Below are 21,852 nucleotides of genomic sequence, written 5' to 3' on the forward strand. Positions count from 1 at the left end.
CTCTGTCCAGGCTGGAGGGGGTCGGGGGTGTACCAAGCTGAGATGCTAAGATGCTAAGGATATGTAGCCATCATTCCACAAATGAAAGACATCAGGGACAGGGGGTGGGAGGTTCCAGAAAAAAAAAAAAAAGGCCAGCCCAAAGATGAGAAGGAGAAATGAAAAGTGGTTTGGTATGGCAAGATGGAGGAAAGGGAACTGGGCGGGAGAGAGGTCACAGGTCAGGTCCCCTACGCTCCCAACATCCACTGGTAGGTTTGGCAGTGAGGAGGAAGAGGATGTGGGATGCTTTAAGCTATGGACAGAACAGGCTTAAGACTGCAGGGAGGGATATTTCCTCCGGCTTCTGGGGAGGCCTGTAAGGAGGCTCTGTCCAGAGTGGGGCTGGTTCTGAGTGGGGCCCCTTGGGGGTTCTGCTGGCAATAGGAGGAACATTCTGAGTGGGTTGAGAGTGGGCTGACTTGACGGGCAGAGGGGCTGCTCAGTTGGTATCGGTTGGGGTGATTTGAAAGATGGGTGATTTGAAAGATGAAGACTCCTGAGCCAATACTTTTTAATTAGGGTTGGATTTAGCAAACATAAAAATAGATATATGGGACATGAGGCTGAATTTGAATTTTAGATAACCGAGTAACTTTTTAGGAGTAAGCGTGTCTTCAAAAGTGGAATTCTTTTTGCATTATCTGGAATTCTCTTTTTAACAGACTCCAGGGCCTTCCTGACCCCACATCTACTGTCAGCTTTTCACCAAATGCCCCCTCAGAGTCTTTCTCTGAGCAATATACCCAGACTCCATCCCCAGCCTTTCTCCCTTCCTCCCAGTCCAGGAGCTGGACCACCACCTAGACTGAGTCTGTTGGGAAGGCTGAAGGACAGCTAGACTAACCTGGCAGCCCATACCTCTCTTGGCTGCTCCAACTCCCCACCCCCACTGGGGTATTTACATGAAGTGCTACCCCAGAGCCTGGAGCCCCAGTGGGGCTCAGAGCTACAGGCTTAGGATGTCACTCGAGCCACATCCTCCATTGGGTGGCTCTGGGCTTACTTGCTCTGAGAGGCTAGGCCCTGTGTGTGACACCTGAGCCTTCCCTATCTATCCAGTTGTCCCAATTCCCATAATTCCTCAGCACCCTCATTAGCATGGAGACCCAGACCAAAGATCTCCGTGCTGGAATAGCCATGGGGATGTGGTGGTGGATACTGCCTGGAACCAGAGTGGGAATGAGGCCTTTCCTGTGGTGCAAATGGGGGAGGATTCGTGAAGGGTGTGATAAATGGACCAATGAAGGACTCAGGAACTGGGGGTGGAGATGCGGGCTAGCCTGAAGCTGTACTGTGTGAGGAACATTACTGGCACAGTAGACACCAGAAGGGCTGAGCAAGGTCCTCCTCCAAGAAAAGTGGGAGAGGAGGCCATAAAACAGGAATGGAAGGACCTGCCTGAGGAGGAGCTGTGTGGTCAAACAGTGCCTGAACAGCTCGCCTCAATTAAAGCTGTTAACAACAATGGGGGGCTGAAGAGAAACCGTCAATACATAAAAGCTTTTGTGCGCAAACTGGAGGCCCTGAGCTTAGACCCCAGCACCTATATAAAAAGCCAAGTATGGTCACAGGAGCCTGTAATCCTACGACTGGTGGAAGTGGGGGAGGGGGAAGGGGGTGTCATGCAGGTGGTGAAAGTAGACTCCAGTTACTAGGTGATTGCTGGGGTTGCTGGCTGTCAGCCTGGCTCTGTGTTTGGTGAGAAACCCTGTCTCGAGGGCATAAGACAAAGTCATAGAACAGGATACCCAACATCCTCCTCCGGCTTCAGTGCACATGTGCAAGGGTGCATAGGTGCACACACACCACACACACATGCACACCCAAATAATAATACAAATACAGATCTACCGACAGCAGTAACCGTCTACTGAGACCTCACTGTGGTAAGACTTGGGTGGATTCTTTCTTTTACTGAATCTTCCAAAGAGTTACTACTGCTGTCCCTGCTGTGGATAGGGAAACTAAGGCACAGAGAGACTGAACGGCTTGTCCACAGCCACAGAGCTGGAATCTGAGCCCAGGCAACCTGGCTCAGAGCCTGTCCCACTCTCCAGCCAGTGAAGAGCTAAGAATATAATGGCCCAGAAATACCCAGAAAGGCAGAGGACTCTCTGTGGAGGATGGCATCCAGCTCTGATCCCCTTACTGTTCAAGTACATATGTCTAACAGCTGGCATGGGACCTGAGAATCTACCCAACCAGCTGCCCTGGCACCAGGAATGCCTGGGCACAAAGCCCCTAAAACGACCTTGGTCAGCTGCACGGGGAAAGAGACAATGGATGTGTGCTAGAGGTCCCCATTTGCCTACTGGTCAAAGGGTGGTCCTCAGACAGGTAACATCTGCATTTCTAGGGGCAGTTTTGGCACCAATGCCTTGGCGTGTGGGTCAACGGCGCCCCCTGCTGTCCATCCTGGGGATAGCACTGACTTAATAAACCCCTGGTCTTATTCCCACCTGGTCTGACAGGCAGCGCAGATGTTCTCCCACTGTGGGCAGAGAGTTTGTAAATGTTGAACACACCACCCCACATCTACGCAGTAGTTTAGTATCTAGATCCCTCAAGCCCATCTGACTCAGCTTCAGGGAAAGAGAAAGCGGCCTGGCCTTGGCTGCTGGTCTATACCATCTGTGGGGGTTAGAAGAAGGACTAGATTTCCTGACCGTTGGAAAAACAGAAGGTTGAAGTCATCAACACCTGGGACTGGTAAAAGAAAGAGTGGCCCCAAGTATAGGCCACGATCCTGTAAGTATCTGTCAGTGCTGAGCAGGGTGCAAGGTGTAGTTCAGTCTAGTCTAGCTTCCTGACTTCCAAGCTAGTTCTCTGTCCATAGCCTGGCCAATGGAGCTGCATCCAGACATGAAGGACCAGGATGAAGAGCCACACGCTGCCTTCCATCCCAGGTAATTCGGAGAGATGGAAAAGATCCCTGAAGGGTACAGTAGACTCTGTTGTCCCGCCGCCAGCCTACCACCTCCCCTGGATAAGCCAAGACCATGGGCTGCTGGAAGTAGTGAGGGCGGAGGCTGCAGGGCGGGAGCTGGGTCAGTGTGTCATCTGGGAGGAGCTGACTGCCTCCATCCCCGCCTTGGCTTCGGCATCCGAGTAACGCTTCTGTGAGCAGAACCACAGGAAGAGGAAGAAACCTGCAAGGCAGGCTGGTTAGTGAGAAGGTCACTAGAACCCAGCAACCTCCCACTGGCAACACAGGGACAGCCAGACCTAGAGGGTACCAGGAACTGTACCTCCATGCAGTTCAGAGGCAAGCCTCTCTTCTAGGTAAATGTGCCCCTAGACCAGCTTAAATGGAGCTGTGGGCTCAGTCATCACCCACCCCTGGACCTCAGTGACTAGACCTGTCCCAGCGTCTGTGGCCCTGTGAGCTTCTGCAGACATACCATAGAGCGAGTTGAAGATGGTAAAGAGGAAGAGCTGAGGCAGCAGGAACACACCGAAGGAGAAGAAGGCCAGGGTCCAGGTGGTGCCCAGCAGCACAGTGAGACCCAACACCGTGGCAGTGTCCCGGTAGGCCCAGGGACTCAGCGCCTTCTCCTGTGCCCGAAGCCTGTACAAGATCCACAGAGCCCAGGCCAGCACCACCAGGTTGAACACAGATGTGAGGCCACCATAGCCCATGACCAGGATGCTGTGTACCATGGCACTTTGGATCCAGCACCTGCAGGAGGTGGGGAGAAGGCCAGGATTAGCATGGCCCCCAAGACCTTCAGGAGGCCAAGTGCACCTGAGCCTTGGGACCAGCTCTTGTCCCTGTCTGGTTTTGATGTCCCATCAATTGTAACTTGCCAGATAGTTCATATATATGCCACAGCTCCTCTGCCCAGCTTCCCATCAGCCACCACGGCAGGATCACCTGTCACCCCTGCCCACTCCTTTCAACCAGGATGCCTTCAGCCTCAAATCTGACCCAACTGAACCTCCTCCCCTACTCCTGCTGCCTCACGTCCTCCACGCCAACCTGAGCAACGTTCTAGTGGATGGCTAGCCTGGGCTCTTGTTCTAGAAGCTTCCTCTTCTAGCCTACACCCACCATTGTCGTCATCTCAACCCCACCTTTGTGCAGTGGTAATCTTTGACCTTTGACCCACCTAGACCTGAGCAGTGTGTGAAGCACCACCCATGGATTGGTGGGTAGGTGTAAGAATGGTGGAACAGATGAGCAGGTGGGAAATCCCACAGGGGGTACTGAAACTGGGGTCCCCTGGGCCCTGACCTCTCTAGGACATCTTCAGGACAGGTGCTCAGGTCAGAGACCACACCCCATGGCCAACGTGGGTCGCCCCAGGCAATCCTCGTGGTAGGCCAGTGGCAGGCATCTAATCATCTCCATTCTACAGTTAGGGAAACTGAGGTTTCTGCTCAGGAGCACATCCTGGTTAGGGGCAAGGGTAGGACTTGAAGCCCCTTGGTCTGGACACTGAGTCTGGATTCCTGTTACAATCATGTATTTAGATCCCCCTGACTCCATCCTGGGGCCCTGACACTAGACTCACAGTGTCCTTGAACATCATTTGAGGCCAGCAGTGAGCACCCTTTGTTTTTGCTGCTACAGAATATTCTAGCATGAAGGCTCTACCTCTGCTCACTACTTCAGCACCTCTGCTGCTGCATGACCAGACTGTATCTAAGGGGTGCTTTTTAAAATGTCATTTCAGTTTAAGGATGCAGACAGATAAAAGGTGGGTAGATGGGTAAATAGACGATAGATAGATAGATAGATAGATAGATAGATAGATAGATAGATAGATGCATACATGCATACATACATACATGAATAAATGGATGGATGGACAGACAGACAGACAGACACGTATGTATGTAATACATACATACATGGATAGATAGATAGATGAATACACACATAGATAGATAGATGAATAGATAGATACACAGATTAATAGATGATAGATAGATAGATAGATAGATAGATAGATAGATAGATAGATGCGTGGATGAATGGATAGATTATAGATAGATAGATAGATACATACATACATACATACACATACATACATACATAGAGTTAGTTCTATGGGCTTTTAATGGAAGATAAATGTCACCAAAGCAGGATAATAATCTGAAGGACAGAAAGGAATGACACAGGGAAGCTGGTTGTAGTACAAAGGTTTCCGAACTCCTGGTGGCAGCCAGGAGTTAGAGATGGGCAATGTCCTAGGGGACCACCCTGAAGCTGCTGGTGGGCTGAGTCCCGGCTCTTAGTTGACAGCCTGGGACCTCATGGATGAGTTCATGAGCTGTCCATGCCTCAGTGGCCATATGGGGCTGGCAGAGAGGCTGAACCCTCACTGTGACCATTGAACATATACCCATCCACTGAGCCTACCCCCCACACCATCAGCCATTCTGAGCTGCCAGGGAGAGCCACAGAGGTGGGATACTCAACTCTCCAGATAGCTTCATGAGGGTCTTACTTATTATTTTATTTATTGTTTGTATGTGTGTGGTGTGTGCAGGCATGTGTGCCAGGGCATGCACAGATGTGGTCAGAAGACAGCTTTTGGGAGTTGGTTCTCTCCTCCCACCATAGGTTCTGGGGATAAAACTTAGCTTGGGAGCTTTCTGCCTTTATCCACAGCGCTCTCTCTTTCTCTCTCTCTCTCTCTCTCTCTCTCTCTCTCTCTCTCTCTCTCTCACACACACACACACACACACACGTCCATGATTGCCTTTTACACTACAATATTGCACCCAGCTTTTAGAAGTGTTCTGTAATGATAAGCCTGATGTCCTTGGATATAGAAAGCCACAGTAGAGTTTGTCTCCACCTCTGCTGGCTCCCCACAGGCCCTGAAGAGGCTAAACTCATCCCCCACAGCATTCACCTCCCCTGGGTCTCACACCAGCTGCATGGGAGCTGAGATGCTGGCAATGTCTTGTGTTCTGTGCAAGGAAAGGAGAGCTAAGCTGAGCCTGCAGCTAAACAAGATAGATAGATAGATAGATAGATAGATAGATAGATAGATAGATAGATAGATAGATAGATACATAGATAGATAGATAGATAGATAGATAGATAGATAGATAGATAGATAGATAGATAGATAGGTGGGTGGCCTGAAGGCACAGCAATCAATCAGGTGCCAACCAAACTAAGTAGCTCTGGGGCCTGCACTGGATCAAACCACAGGACCAACCCATTTGGCCATGTGATATACAGCCAAATGTTGCAAGGAAGCCCTCCTAACTGGTCCTAGAGACTCAGCGAGTATTGGTGTCCACTCTACGGCCTCCTAGTCAGTCAGCACAGAGCAGGTCTCCATGGCTGCAGAGGCCTCAGGGACACAGAAAGGGTGGCAGAACCCTGTGGAATCCCCACCCCCCATCAAAACCATGACCGCCTCTTTGCCCCTCGGCCATCAGTCACTTCACCATAGAGGACCTCATGGCCCTCCTACCTCACCAGGCACTCACATGGACACATTCTGGAAGCCTGTGCCATTTTCCTGGCTTTTGGAGAGTGAGGTCACACAGGGTCCATACACTGAGCTCTTGACCATCAGAAGCAGTAGCACCAAGAGGGCTGGAAACCCTGAGGGGTGAGACAAAGACTCAGGAGGCCCCAAGACGACCCGGCTCTGATCCTTGAGCCTGGTGACAGGAGGGGTGCACGCTGCGCTGAGCTGGAGCTCCAAACAACTTCCAGCCTCAGAGTCAGGACGTTGGTCTCAGAAGAGGCTCCCCTCTAAGGTGTGAGTGAGATGCCCGGCTGAGTGGCAGCCGAGGTGGTGGTGGTGGTGGTGATGGTGACCTGAGAGGTGGTAAGGAGCTAACAGGAGGTGGCATTGGTTGTGAAACTTGAAAGGAAATGGAGATGGGCTGAAGCAGTGATGGAGGGGTCTGTGATGGTGCTAATGTGGTAAAGTCGAGTGCGGAGAGGATGGTGGGATGTAGTGAAGGTGAGGAAGGTGATGGGGATGGTTGAGATGGGGTGGGTGGAAATGGGAGTAAAGCAGGCATGGGTAGTAGAGTGGGGACACAATGATGGTGATAGTGGGGACAGGGGATTGGGAGCAATGACAGTGTTGAAAGCTGAAGTAGTAGACATGACCGTGATGGCAGGAGCAATGGTGGTGCTGGGGGTGGAGGTGATGCTGGAGCCGATGTCATTGATGGAGATGGAGTTAGAAATGGTCATTGTGAAAGGCAGGAGGACTTGGGGTCAGCACCCTGTACCCCGGAAGTTCCAGAGACCAGTGAGATAGGCGTCCCTTACCCCAGCCCAGCATGCAGAGCTTGAGCAAGTATCGGCGAATGTAGGTGTTGTAGACACGCCCCAGGAGAAGGTAGAGGTTGAAGCCTTCGATGGCCATCCAGGTAAGGCTGCTGAGCAGTGCGTAGTGTAGGACGGCAGCCAGCACCTTGCAGACAGGCCTGGGCATGGTGGGCAGGGTCATCTGGGAGCTCAGAAGGAAGGTGACGTTCAGGAGCAGAACAGAGCCATTCAGGTTCATGTGGATACGTGTGGTGGAGTTGCTTTGCTTCCTGTGGGTGGGACATCACCCAGATAGTACTATGGCCCGGCTCACAGATGCACAACGATGGGGAAACTGAGGCAAATGGGAAGGGACCTAATGGCTGCCACAATGTTAGGCTGGCTTACTTCCGGCGGCCTATCCCTCGGAGTCACACCCACCTGCCCGGGGCGTGGAAGCAGACACTGGGGCAAGAGGGAAGACCCAGACCAGTAGTGGGGCAGGCAGGCTGGGCAAGGCAATGAGCTTACAAAACGTTACCTGGACTGAGAATACAGCAGCATGGTGAGCAGCGAGGCCACGATGGAGATGCTGCAACCCACAAGGGAGATGTACTCAAGAGGCACCTGCAGCTCAGCGGGCACGGGGTCTCCAGAGAGCTGCTACAGGGCAAAAAGGGCTGAGAGCCTGAGGCATAGAAATGTCCAGCTCTCTCTGAGCTCTGCCAGAGAAGCCTCCCAGACCTCAGCCCCAAGCCTGCAGCCCAGCCCAGTTCTGCCTTGAATGAAGCTGTAGCCTGCATCATGGCCTTTGCCACCTATAACTGCTATCCCTGTCCCTCCCCAAAAGCGCTCTAGAGCCATTCCACGTTCAACAGCTGGGAAACGGCTTCTCCCATTGCATGGACAGGTGTGCCAACCCTGGTGTGTCTGGGGCCTTCCTCCTGCCGCCCACAGTGACTGACTCAAGAGCCTCTTCCCAGATTCAATCTCAAGACGGAGGCTGGGGCAGGGAGGCTCTTGGAGTCCACTGGTCTGAAAGGCAGCTAAGGCAAGAGCCTGCAGATGCTGGCCGCTGCATCATTATCCCACTGAGCATCCTTAGCTGAGGATGCCAGGATGGAGCAAGCATAGTCAAGGGCTAGAGATGGAATCCTGACTTAGTGTGATTTAGCACCTGGATCAAGCCATGCCTAAAGCCTAACAAACTTTTAAAGGAATGCAAGTCCCTACGTTTATTTGTGTGAGTTAAGCCTAAGAGGCTTGGGCTTACTGGATTATGCTGTCCTTAGCCTTGAGTCTGTACCACACACCCCCTGCACTTCTCATCCCCCTCCCTCAAGGTGAATGCCCCCATACCATAAGCACAGCGAAGTAGGTGAGGTGGTTGCAATGGCAGAGAACCTGGGTGGCTGAGGGCTGCTCTGTATAACAGCCCTCAGGGCTCCAGGCCCCCCAGCTGCTCTTGCTGGCTCCCTCCTTCCAGAAGACACAGGATACTGTATATCCTTCCTGAAATTAAATGTGGGTGTCAGTCCAGGGGTGCTGGACAAGATCTTATATTAGGTGCTGGGAGACTGGGGCCCAAGAGAGAGTCAACTGCACCACTGTCAACATTTTGTGGGGTCTGGCTGGGCTTTGACAATCTCAGATGCCAGCCCTGCCTTCACCATAAATCCTCAGTGTCCTGGACGAGTGGGCAATCTTCTCTAAGCCTTAGTTTATTCATCTGCAAAATGGACCATACATATCCAAGTCCTGAAGTTGGCAGAAACACAAAAGACTATTCAATATTCTCAAGGGCAGTGCTGGCCCTTCGTGCTGCAGGTCTGCAAACTGCTGTTTGCTGTCTCTTCCCAGACTCATCGTGAGAAACTCATTTGCAGTCGAGCCCTATGGTGGAGGTAAGGGGTGTGACACAGGCAGGCCATGGGAGGCAGCAGAAGAGAGACAGAGGAACGTGGATTGAACAGAAGTGGACCAGGACACTTATTCCAAAGCTCAGAAGGTAGAAGGAAAGGTCGCAGTGAAGTTGAGACTGCAAGCCTTCTTGGCCAAGCCTGGAGACAGGCAGAGCCAGAAAACAGCACTCTGGGCTTCTTCACAGATGCAGGCAGACCCGGGACCCAGAAGCACCAGCATCAGGATCTGTGCCTCCCGGGCATCTTTTTCTGTTCCAGCATCAGCACCAGTGCTACCCTTACCCCATATGACCCAGCCTAGCAACTCCATACATCTCATCTGGATGCAGCCTGGTTCAGCCACAGACACGAGTCTGGTTTGAACTGATGGTGAAGAACCTTCTGAGAACAGAAGGGGGAACCCAGTGTCTTCAGTCTCCATCTTACCAACGAAATGAAAGCCAAGGCAGGAAAACATTGCAGAAGCTAGAGAAGACTGAACTCTAACAGTATTATATCCCATGCCTGGATCCAGCTCTGCCTGAAGGTGGAACGACCCTGAGCATCCATTGATAGGAACATATACATCCCCATTAGGGCTTAAGCAAGCTTAAGATGGCTCTGTAGCCCTAGCAACTGAGAAAACAAAACAAAACACCACGTCAAACTTCTTTCTCATTTCTTTTCATAAATCTTCAAAAAACAGATTTAAAGTTGTTTCCCAGATGGCGCCATGGTTTTCAGTTTGGCCAAGCCAGGGCTGACTGGGCTGGGGTGGGGGCAGACCCAACAGTACCAGACTCCGATTATGCCAGAAGCTGATGTTGACTGGCTTCTGAAGGTTGTTCACAGGTCTGTGATCCAGCTGGGCCCCCAGGACATAGTTATTAAGTAGTGATGAGTTCCGGTCATCCTGGTAGGGCAATGGAAATGGGGCTAAGTCAAGAGGAAGTCAGAGAGACCCTGGGTGAGATGAGAATTCTCATCCCAGACCCTCCTCCCCATTGCCTTCTGTCTCTCCCATCCCAGAACAGACACAGATGCCCTAAGGTCCTGGGTCTCGTTTGCAGATCACAGCCCTCGCTCTCTGTGAGGGCTCATATATATTGTCAGTTTGACAAGACCTCACATCACCTAGAGTTGAGCTCCTGGCTAGGCCTGCACGCTCCTGCAAGACTCCCACCATGATGGACTGCATCCTGCAACTATGAGCAAGGACAACCTCTTCCTTCCTTAAGTTGCTTTTGTCTCTCCCTAAAGCAGGTGGGGTGAGTGGGGCCTAGAGAGGTAGTAACCCGCTACAGCGCACAGTGAGCTTAGCTGGTCCACACCTCCTGCCAACCTGTGATATAGAAACCTCCTGGGCCACTCGCTGCTGACCTGAAAGAGGTGTGCAGTGAAGAAATAGATGCAGATGAGTCGAAGCTCAGCAGGCCGGGAGGTCACACAGGCACCCTTGGTCAGCTCAGCAGGGAACTGCATGGCATGTGGGGCCCGCACCTGTGGATGGCAGCCAATGGGCTGGGATCACAGATCCAATCCTAATATCTTTCTGTTCCCTCCCCATTAAACCTTACCAACCAGGCCTTACCTGAGCCTCCACCTTCTGACGACACCTTCCCCCAGACCTCTCTCCACCCATCCTCATACCCTAAGAACAGAGCCACTCCAGTGCACATCCCAGCACTGGCCAAGCATCGCACCCTGTTTACACCAGGGTCCTAAAAGGACACAGGTGACCGTAGCTGCTACCAGCCCCCAGGTTCTGCCCTCCACCTTCAGGCAAAAATCAAGATGTGACCCTGACCAGTAGAGGCCATAGAGCACTTCCTCTTTCTGATCTTCCCACAGGAAAGCAGATGAGGTCGCTCCCAGCTGACAGGGGCAGAGCAGGGACAGGGACATGCAGGACTTCCCTGGCTGCCTCTGACCTGGGAGACATTTGTCAGTGTGGTGCTGGACAGGGAAAGACCAGGAAAGTCGCAGCTCAGCTTGAAGACAAGAGACTGGATGGAGTTTGTCTGCAAGGTCAAGTTGTGCCCACCGAAGCTGGCATTGAGCAGCTTCTGCTCCAGGCTGTGGATATGCCTAGAAATGGGGAGAAGGATCTGGAAACAGCCTAGGGGTGGGGTCTCCAACCCAGCCCTCCCTGCATCATATCTGCTCCCCAGCCCCTGTGTAAGCCGTGTCCCCCACGCAAGTCGTAGAGCCTAGGAAATGCAGGGACCTTTTTGGTTTATAACACTTCATCAAGGGTCCCCAATAGATAACCGACTGGTGGAAGACAGGGTCAAGCCCCTCCTGCAACACCAGCTTTTGGTAGCAGGCACATAGTGGGTACTCAGTCACCACCTGCTGAGTGCGTCTATGGCTGGGGTATACCTGACTCACCTCACTCTGGAAGACAAGCCCCGGCCTACGGGCTGCTCAAGGCGCTTCATCAAGACAAGTAGGTCTGACAGGGTTTCTGTGGACAGTGGGATTCAGACCTTGATCGCTTCTCAGCACTCCTCCCCCATCGACTGTCACCTACCTACTAGGACAACTTGAGCAGCCAGAAGGCACAGGTAGAAGAAAAGGGCCCCGTGTGGATCCATGTCCTCGCCAGTATTCTCCTGGCCTTGGAGATAAGATAACCAGTCACTACAGGAAGGATGCTACCTCTGCCTTCTAGACATTTCTGCATTTCTCCACCGTTTTTTCCTTCTGTTTTGTTTTGTTTGGTTGGTTGTTGTTTTTATTGTTGAGATGGGGTCTTTTTAGTCTAGGCTGACTTCAAACTTGCTATGTAACTGAGGGAACCCTTGAACTTCTGATCTCCCTGCTTCCTCCCAGCAAAGTGCCGAGATTGCAGCAGTTCATCCCAACACCCAACAGTGCTGAGGATATAACCCAGGGCCCCATGCATGCTGGGTAAGCACTCTACCAACCGACCTACATCCCTAATTCGGAATGCTTCTCCAACTCCTGTATTTCACGGATAAGGAAACTCAGGCTCAGAGGCCAAATAGTCCTTGCTTGAAGGTGGCTGAAGCCAAGTGTCCCTAACCCCAGAATGCTTGACTATAGCTGCCGATAGCAGCCCAGCCTGCGAGTCTCCCTGGGGATTCCCCAGCCTCACTGGGTTGGGGCATCACTAAGAGCAAGCAAAGCATGCATAGTCTTGACCCATCCTGTCATAACTCCATGCTTAAGGATCTATAGTCTCCTTTCCTGAGTTTCTCTGTGTTGATAGACCTTGGTTAGCATGACCAAGGCTCTGGTTCAATCACCAATACCAGAGAGAGAGAGAGAGAGAGAGAGAGAGAGAGAGAGAGAGAGAGCGAAAGAGAGAGAGAGAAGGGAATAAATGAATGAAGGGAGATAGCTCAGTGGGTAGGCCCTTGCCACATAATTCGGATCCCCAGAACCCACGTAAATGCTGAGTGAACAAAGTAACCATCTGTTGTTCTAACCTCAGAGTGCACATAGAGGATCCCCCAGAGCAAACTGCCTAGTGAGATGAACCATATTGGTGAGCTCTGGGTTTGATTGAGAGCCCCTGCCTCATTAAATAAGGATGGGAGGGAAAATAGATTGATGATAGATAGATAGATAGATAGATAGATAGATAGATAGAAAAATTTGGGGGATTTTTTTTTTTGAGTCAGGGTCTCACTATGTAGCTCCGGATGTCCTGGAACTCACAATGGCCTCAAACTCATAGAGATTCCCCTGCCTCTGCCTCAGAAGTGCTGGGATCAAAAGCATGGCTACTAAGCCAGGCCTTACAATGTTTTTAGTGATATGGCAACATTATTCATTTAAGCAAAGCCATACTAACTTATCTATTTGGTGTAAAAAGCTTGACAGAAGAATAAAATAATATAGAAGAAATTCCATGGACTCTGTGAATGAACCTAAAGAATGTTGCTTGGTCCTTTCACCAGGCAAGCAGGATCCAAGCAGACATCCATGACTGGTGCTCAGATGTGCTTCTTTTGATATATCACAGCGTCAGACCTTAGCATTTCCCAAATTGTATTTCTGCGTTGTTACTTTATTCAGCAGTATGCAGCCATGAGCCCCAAAGGACAGAAATTTGGAAAGGAAAACGGTTTAGCAAAAATAAGCAAAACAATCCTCCCCGCCATCGCACACAGCATACAAAGTCTGTTTATGCAATCATCCGTTAAGAATGCGCCTAACCTGATCGGTGCAACTTACTTTCCATTAAACAGCTTTCGGGAGTCAATTAAAGCTATTAAGGAAACAATTTTTAAAAATAGGGCCAGCAAGATGGCTCAGGTGGTAGTGGTGCTTTGTGCATGATAAACATCACGGCTGAAACATTTGGGTGGGGGGGCTCGGCTTACAGCTTGCATTCCGTCATGAAGGGAAGTCAGGGCAGGAACTGAAGCAGAAGCCATGAAGGAACATGCTTGCTGGCTTGCTCCTCATGACTTGCTCAGCCTACTATCCTTTTTTGTTGTTGTTGTTGTTGTTGTTGTTGTTTTCGGTTTTTCGAGACAGGGTTTCTCTGTGTAGCCCTGGCTGTCCTGGAACTCACTTTGTAGACCAGGCTGGCCTCGAACTCAGAAATCTGCCTGCCTCTGCCTCCCAAGTGCTGGGATTAAAATTGTGCGCCACCACGCCCGGCTTCAGCCTGCTATCTTATAGAACCCAGGACAACCTGTCCAGCGGTGGCACCACCTACAGTGGGCTGGGCCCTCCCCCATCCTCATTAATCAAAACAGTGCCCAACAGGACATTCCGATGGAGGCAATTCCTCAACAAATGTTTCCTCTACCTAAGATGACTTTAGCGTAGGTCAAGTCGACAAACAAAAACAAACAAACAAACAAACAAAACCCAACTAAACAGTAACTCTGCACAGGCCTAACTAACAGAGTTCCTTTTTCAGAACTCATGGTAAAAAGAGAGAACACACTCCCAAAGGCTGGCCCCTGACCTCCACATACATGCCGTGCAGGAACATGATCACACACGAAAATAAATAAATGTAGCAGTAAATAAATAAGCTGCACGTGTTTCCACTCACACAGGTGCGTGCACCCTCACGCACAACACGATAATCAACTAAAGTGCTGGCTGGTTTTATGTCAGTTTGATACAAGCTGGAGTCATTTGGGAAGAAGGAATCTCAACTGAGAAAGTTTCCCTACCAGACTGACCTGTAGCGCATTTTCTTTGATGACTGATGTGAGAGAGGCTCCAGCTTGTCGTGAGAGGTGAGGGTTGGTAGCCCTGGGTGCTTTAAGAAAGCAGGCTGAGAGCTGGAGATAGCTCAGCTGTTAAGCATACTGAGTGTTCTTCCAGAGAACCTGGGTTCAATTCCCACACCCACCTCTACGATACCAGTACCAGGGTTTCTAATACGCATTTCTGGCTTCCCTGGACATCAGGCACATAGATGGTGAATAGACTTACATGCAAGCAAAGCATCAATACACATTTTTTTTTAAATTAAAGTTTAGAACGTAAGGAAGGAAGAAAGAAAGAGCAGAACAAGCCAGTAAGCAGCATTGTTCCAGGGTCTCTGCTTCTGCTCCTACTTCCAGGTTCCTTGAGCCCAGCCCTGACTTCCCTTCACAATAGACTATAAGATGTAAGCCAAAATGAGCCCTTTCCTCCGCGGGTTGCTTTTGGTCATGGTATTCTATCACAACAATAGAAACCCTAAGACAGTAAATAAAATAAATTCTAAAGATTACAAAGATAAACAGAGCTAAGGCTGTAGCTCAAAGGTAGAGCATTCACCTAGCATATATGAGGTGTTAGGTTCAACCCTCAGTACCACAAAAAAGAAAGAAAAAAGGAAGGGAGGGAGGGAGGGAAGAAAGAAAGGAAGGAAGAAAAGAGGGAAGAAGGAAGGAAGGAAGGAAGGAAGGAAGGAAGGAAGGAAGGAAGGAAGGAAAAGAGAGAAAGTGAGCTAGCTTGGAGATGGAGAGATGGCCACATATTTCAGGGTGCTTGCCCTACAGTCCTGAGGACCAAATTCCAGATCCAACCTGTAAGAAACAATTGTTTGCTATAAGTACCCGTAGCCAGCCCCATCACCAAGTAGACAGAGTCAGGAGGATTGCTGGGGTCTGGCTGCCTTCCTAGCCAAGGCATAAACACAGGTTCAAGAGACTGTGCGTAAGATGAACAGGTAAAGAGTGATGGAAGATGCCCCACACTCTTTTGACCTCTATGTACGTGCATACAGAAACTCGCATACACAGACACAAATAAAAGACCTTTTATATATGTAATAAAATTGTGCCAGTAAGATGGCTCATTGGGTAAAGGCACTTGCCACTGTGCCTGACAACCTGAGTTAATCCTCAGGACCCACATGGGAGAAAGAGAGAACAGTCTGCCACAACACATACTATGAACTGCACACAAGGACGTGCACGCGTGTGCACACCTACACAATAAATAATGCATTTAAGAATGTAAAGCCTAGTTCAGCAGAACACACCTTTATTCTCAGAGCAGTACACAAGCAGAGACAAGCAGACCCCTGTGAGGTCTAGGTGGTTCTGATCTACCTAGGGAGTTCAAGCCATCCAGGGTGTTGTAGTTAGGGTTTACTGCTGTGAACAGACACCAAGACCATGGCAACTCTCATGAGGACAACATTTAATTAGAGCTGGCTTACAGGTTCAAAGGTTCAGTCCATTATCATCAAGGTGGGAGCATGGCAGCATCCAGGCAGGCATGATGAAGGAGGATCTGAGAGTTCTTTATCTTGTTCCAAAGGGAGGCAAACAGGAGAAGACTGGGTTCTAGGCAGTTAGGATGAGGGTCTTAAAGGCCAAGACCACAATGACACACCTACTCCAACAAGGCCACACCTCCTAGTAGTGCCACTCCCTGGGCCAAGCCTACACAAACCATCACACAGGGCTATGTAGTGAGATTCCTGTGTGTGTGTGTGTGGGGGGGTATTATTATTATTAATTTATAAAAAGAAAGTTGAAGTTGTGGAGAGATGGCTCAGCAGTTAAAAGTGCTTGTTGCTTGCAAAGGACTTTGGTTCAGTTCCCAGCACCTACATGGTGGCTCACAGCCATCTGTCACTCTAGTTTCAGGGGAACTGATGCCCTCTCTTCTTCTAGCCTCTCCAAGCAGTGTGCACATATCTGGTGCATATGTGTGTGTATACACACACACACACACACACACGCGCGCGCGCGCGCGCGTGCGCGCTCGCCTACAAAACACTCATACACATAAAATAAAAATTACAAATAAATAAATGACAACTTTAAAATGTCTATTAATAGAGGGATGGCTGAATATGAGAACAGCCTGGCAATTGTGTGTGTGTGTGTGTGTGTGTGTGTGTGTGTGTGTGAAAGAGAGAGAGAGAGAGAGAGAGAGAGTAAGATGGAGACAGAAAGACAGAGGGAGACACAGAGAGAGAGACAGAGAACTGAGCCCTGGGGTTTGTAGCTCAGTGGCAGAGTGCTTGCCTCATCTGTTCCATTGCAACAGCACAGACACAAACTGAAACTAAACAAACATCTGAGCCTCTACCATATAAGCCTGAAGTTGCTGTTAATTGCTCATCTGAGAAATAGAAACCTACATTCACATACACACACAAAAAAAATCTGTACACAGACATTCACATTGGCTTTATTAATAATATCCCTGAGCTCGTATCTTTAGCTGCATATGTAGCCGAAGATGGCCTAGTCGGCCATCACTGGGAAGAGAGGCCCCTTGGTATTGCAAACTTTATATGCCCCAGTACAGGGGAACACCAGGGCCAAGAAGTGGGAGTGGGTGGGTAGGGGAGCAAGGCGGAGGGAGGGTATAGAGAACTTTCGGGGATAGCATGTGAAATGTATATAAAGAAAATATCTAATAAAAATAAATAAATAAATAAATAAATAAATAAATAAATAAATAAAACAAAAGTAAAAGAAAAAAATCCCTAAGTTGGAGGGCTGGCGAGATGGTATCAGTGGTTAAAGGTGCTTGCCACGAAAACCTGATGACCTGAGTTCAGTGCCTGCAACCCACTGTAAAGGTTGCAGAGGACTGAATCCATGAAGCTGTCCTTTGACATCAGCATTATTTCAGTGGCTCATGTGCATCACACTCACACACACGCATTATAATATTCAATTAGTAACCAGAACAATAACAAGAATAATAATGACAATGGCTGAAATTGGGACCAACCCCAGTGTTCCAATTGGTGAATGGTTAAACTGTAATACGACCATGCCATGAGATGTATGTAACTCAGCAATTTAGAGGAATATATTTTTTTAAATGTATATACTTGCCAGATGTGGTGGAACATGCTGTTTATCAGCACTTAAGAAGCTGATGTAGGTTAATCTCTATGAGTTCTGAGCCAGCCTGGTCTACCTAGTGAGTTCCAGGCTAGACGGGGGATACACAGTGAGCCCTGTCTCAAAAGAGAAGAGGGGCGGGGGGGGGAGGGAGAGAGAGAGAGAGAGAGAGAGAGAGAGAGAGAGAGAGAGAGAGAACAGAAAAAAAACTACACAATTAGATGGACCTCAAAGGGATTCTACTAGAAAAAAATCAAAATGTTAAGACAGCATGATGTGACCAGCAGGACATGCTTGACATGAAAATTACAGAGACCCAGAGGAGATCAGCGGTTGCCACAGGCAAGGCCGGGTTCCTGAGCATCTAGGAAGTGGGAGTGTGAGGACTATGTGGTGATCGAGGAGTTTGTGTCGTGACTGTGTTGGCTGTTTCAGGAATTTCCATGTGATAAAATGCATTGCATTTGCTCTTCACCCACACTAATTCATTGTGTATGGGAACACATACTGAGTTGATGATCTCTGTGAACTGCACCAAAGTGAATTTCCTGGGCTTGACACTACACTACAGGTGTGTGAGGCATTGCTATAGGTGTGTGAGGCATTGCTATAGGTGTGTAAAGCATTGCTATAGGTGTGTGAGGCATTGCTATAGGTGTGTGAGGCATTTCTATAGGTGTGTAAAGCATTGCTATAGGTGTGTGAGGCATTGCTATAGGTGTGTGAGGCATTGCTATAGGTGTGTGAGGCATTTCTATAGGTGTGTAAAGCATTGCTATAGGTGTGTGAGGCATTGCTATAGGTGTGTGAGGCATTGCTATAGGTGTGTAAAGCATTGCTATGGGTGTGTGAGGCATTACTATAAGTGTGTGAGGCATTGCTATAGGTGTGTGAGGCATTGCTATAGGTGTGTGAGGCATTGCTATAGGTGTGTAAAGCATTGCTATGGGTGTGTGAGGCATTACTATAAGTGTGTGAGGCATTGCTATGGGTGTGTAACACATCACAATGGGAGAAAAGTGGGTGAAGACACGCAGAACTATTATGTGTGATTTTCTTTGCAAGCACTTGTGAATTTGAAACTCTTCCCAAACATTTCTTACACATGCAAGAGCAAGGTGCACATCTGTGTGGGAACAGTGTCACCTCTCTGGTACCCCGTCTGTGTTTCTAACGTTTGTTCATATGCTACATTTGCACACATCTCTGTTTCTATTTACTTTTTGGACAGCTTAGACATTTACATCTTTCAAATATAAACAGTAAGTAAAGAAATAAATACAAAATGCTATAAAAGGCAAAGCCGTCCTCTAGTCTGGAAGTCTAGCTGCTCAGTCCTGGGTCACTGACCTGCAGGGTATTCCCTTCCTTGGAGTCTGTTACAGCTTGCTTCTAAGTTTCTTTATGCAAACACAGACAAGGGAGATCTCTGCCATTTAATACACAAAGTGGAGCCTGGGCCATTCTGTTCTGTCTTGAAAATACATCTGGGAGAGTCTGCTCTAACTGTATCCAGGGATGCTACCTCCTCAACTACATGTGCTAATGCTATCTGAGGTGTGAGTCAGAATTAACAGTTCTCTGTTAACAGCATTTAACAGAGCAGGGAGCCTAATGTCCCTCAGCCAGTTCTAGTCTTATGATTTTGCAGCCAAGCCAGGATGTCACTCAGTGGAGCACTTGCTGATCATGACCAGGCCCTGGGTTCCATCCCCAGGACTGCAAGCAACAAAATCCAGTATCCCCAGTGTATGTACGGCACTTCCAACCTGTACGGGTTCCCCCGTGGTACATTGGGGTACAATATTCCTGTCATTTGCTTCTCTTACTTTCCAAGAAGTTTCCCTGATAGGAAAACCAGCCCCTGTCTAGTGCATGAGCACAAATAGTTTCTAGTTTGACATTATTTTTAAACATCACATGATCTTTTATGTGTAGAAGCATCATATTTAGTCTTTTGGTTTGGGTTGGGTTGGGTTTTGAGGCAGGGTCCCGAGGCCTAACCTGAGCTAGCCTCAAGCTCACCATGTAACTGAGGCTGGTCCCAGACTTAGTATCTTTATGCCTTCACTCCCCATGCTCTGAGACTACAGGTACACACCTCTACACCTCATTTTATGTCACCCTGGGGATCAAACCTAGGGTACTGTGCTTGCTAAGCAAAGCACTCTACACACTGAGCTGTATCCCTAACCCATCACTTTCCTTAATCCCGTGTGTTAACCTATAAGCCAGTCTTAAGGTAGGGATAGAATTGGGGTACTAGAGCATCATCCACTTACCTTCCTGGGGTCTCAGAAAATGGATGTGGGGCAAAGTTTGGGGGGACCAAGGAAGCCTTCAAAGGGACAACATGAACTGCTTCTATTGAGACAGCCTGGGTTATGATGACAGTAGAGGACCAGGTGACACAGAAAACCCCAGCTGATGGAACTCTTAGTGAAGAAACTGAAACCCCAATGGGCAGAAGAATTTGATCTCCAGGATCAGGGCCCTAAAGCCTGGTTTCCAGACCTTAGCCCTGCTGCTCCCAAGCAGACACACACAGAGAGGCAGCCTGACCCCATATATAACTATGAAAATCAAAAGACCAGAGCTGAAGCTCACCCCATCCTCACCCCAACACCCCAGACAGAAGCTGTGGCTTCCACTTCACTCTCACGGGCAAACCTTTGCTTTTGCTTGTAACCTCCTGGTACCCACCCTGTCTCTGCCGATCAGGACCCAGGCATCATCAACCTGTCAGCTCTCAGCCGTCAGGTTTCTATCTGTGCAGTTCATCACTTGAAACCCCCTGGGAAACAGGAACCCCTTTCCTGACTTTCCAGGTGATTCTGGAAGATGGCAAGATGACGTAATACACAAAAGCCAAGGGTTTCCTTGGGGCTCAACAGCAGCCAAGCTGGGACCCAAACCTGGGCTTCAAATTCCAAGCCAGCACCAGCAGTAACTCCCCAAAGGTGCCTGAGAAGCCAAGTGGTGGTAGGCAAGCGAGCAAGTATTTTAGGTCAGTTAAAATTGGGAGATTAAGATATCCGTGAACAAGAAAAGGACCTTAGAAAGCTATGGGTTTAATAACCAGCTCTACTATTCAGTGCCCAGACTGCAAAGCACTGGCTTAAGAAACTGGCCTCAGTGACCCTCCAATTTCCTCTTGTGCAAAACTAGGCCAGAGAGACCCATTTCCCAGGGAGAGGAACTCAACCATTTCTAGGACTCTTTCCTGTGGGAATCAGCCCCTGCCCTAGGTCTAGTCCTCTAACTATAGGCCTTGGCTAGGAACACATCTTCAGTGCATCGGGCTTAGGAGACCCTGCTTTCCACCCAGCACAGATCACGGACCCCAGCCACACCAGGTCCTGCCCAGGACAGTCCTCCTGCTTATACAGGGCTCCTCAAACAGCCATCCCTGCTCACCACTGGCTGGGGCTCTGTCTCTGGCTTTCTCTAGGTGCCCCTGGCTGGGATGAGGAACGGGCCAAGTCGATCAGCATCAGGTCATAGCCCAGAAAGATGCTACTGTCAGCTTGTTTTAGAGGTGGGCAAAGGGGGCCAAGGAGTCTGGCCCCGCTGGTCTGGAGGTCCTTTCTCTGAGACTCTGTGTCCCCCAGGCTGCACAGGAACTTCCTCACTTCCTATTTGCCGGGCACAGACGCAGTGCTAAACCCCACGCAGAGCATCTTACAGTCTACCCTCTGTCACTCAAGCCTTGTGCCACACGACTCACCTCATTTTCTATATGAGAAATCGGGATTCGGGAAAGCTACCCCTCCCACCCCCCAGATATAATCATGGCTTAACTTCACTTCTGAAAGTAGAGGTTTCTTTGGAGTTGGAAGAGGTGGGTCCCTAGCTTGTCACTCCTGGGATGGCATGAGATCTGTGCAATTGGGGCCTGTGGATGGGGACCAATGGGTGGGAGGGTGGAGGAGTCCAGGGGACTAACCTGTAAAGCGGCGGCAGTCACGTCCTCACTGCTGTCTCGAGATGGTCCTCTAGCTTCTGCAGGGAGAAAAGGAAGTTGAGAGGAGTCGAAAGCCGTGGCTTTTCTGTTCACCTCGGCCTACTTACTCCCTGGCTTTTCTGGCCTCCCTTCACCCTATGCTCCTGCCTCACTTCTTCTTTTGTGGTAGCACTCTCTGTTTCCTCTGAGCTGTCGGCTAGATCAAGGTCTCCTTGGTCACACTCTGGGGGTGGGGGGGCGGGGGGGGGGGAGGAGACTGGGCTCAACCTCCCCAGAAGTGCCAAGGAGGGACAGACAGCATGGTGCTGTGGAGGGTTCAGGATGGTCCAGCTCTGCACCCTTGGGCAAGCTATAGCTCCTTCCTGAGTCTCAGTTTCCCCATTTATAGAAAGGGGAAATTTATATTTTTAA

At 49.6% G+C, this 21,852-nt stretch overlaps 1 protein-coding gene across 1 annotated transcript; it reads right to left on the reverse strand.

The window, feature by feature from the left end:
• Nucleotides 1-3,054: 3,054 nt before the first annotated feature.
• On the reverse strand, nucleotides 3,055-21,543 carry Adgrg5 (adhesion G protein-coupled receptor G5). The gene is made up of 12 exons (XM_021170722.3): nucleotides 21,424-21,543; nucleotides 11,711-11,797; nucleotides 11,569-11,644; nucleotides 11,109-11,265; nucleotides 10,558-10,677; nucleotides 9,974-10,090; nucleotides 8,636-8,788; nucleotides 7,818-7,939; nucleotides 7,298-7,566; nucleotides 6,496-6,613; nucleotides 3,444-3,721; nucleotides 3,055-3,191 (listed from the first exon to the last, which is right to left on the reverse strand). The coding sequence occupies exons 2-12, from the start codon at nucleotides 11,772-11,774 to the stop codon at nucleotides 3,091-3,093; spliced, it is 1,575 nt and encodes a 524-aa protein (XP_021026381.1). The 5' UTR covers nucleotides 11,775-11,797; nucleotides 21,424-21,543; the 3' UTR covers nucleotides 3,055-3,090.
• Between the last annotated feature and the right edge of the window lie 309 nt (nucleotides 21,544-21,852).

Source organism: Mus caroli, unplaced genomic scaffold, assembly GCF_978045245.1.
Source record: "Mus caroli unplaced genomic scaffold, Mus_caroli_1 scaffold_10, whole genome shotgun sequence".
NCBI classification, from domain to species: domain Eukaryota; kingdom Metazoa; phylum Chordata; class Mammalia; order Rodentia; family Muridae; genus Mus; species Mus caroli.

What these genes read in the sequence shown, in the direction of transcription:
- Adgrg5 (XM_021170722.3), bottom strand. Translation starts at nt 11,774, where the DNA reads ATGGATCCACACGGGGCCCTTTTCTTCTACCTGTGCCTTCTGGCTGCT. An exon ending in GGCTTCCAGAATGTGTCCAT is followed by an intron (nt 3,722 to 6,495) that starts GTGAGTGCCTGG and finishes CACCTCCTGCAG; the next exon opens with GTGCTGGATCCAAAGTGCCA. An exon ending in CATCTTCAACTCGCTCTATG is followed by an intron (nt 3,192 to 3,443) that starts GTATGTCTGCAG and finishes CCTGCCTTGCAG; the next exon opens with GTTTCTTCCTCTTCCTGTGG.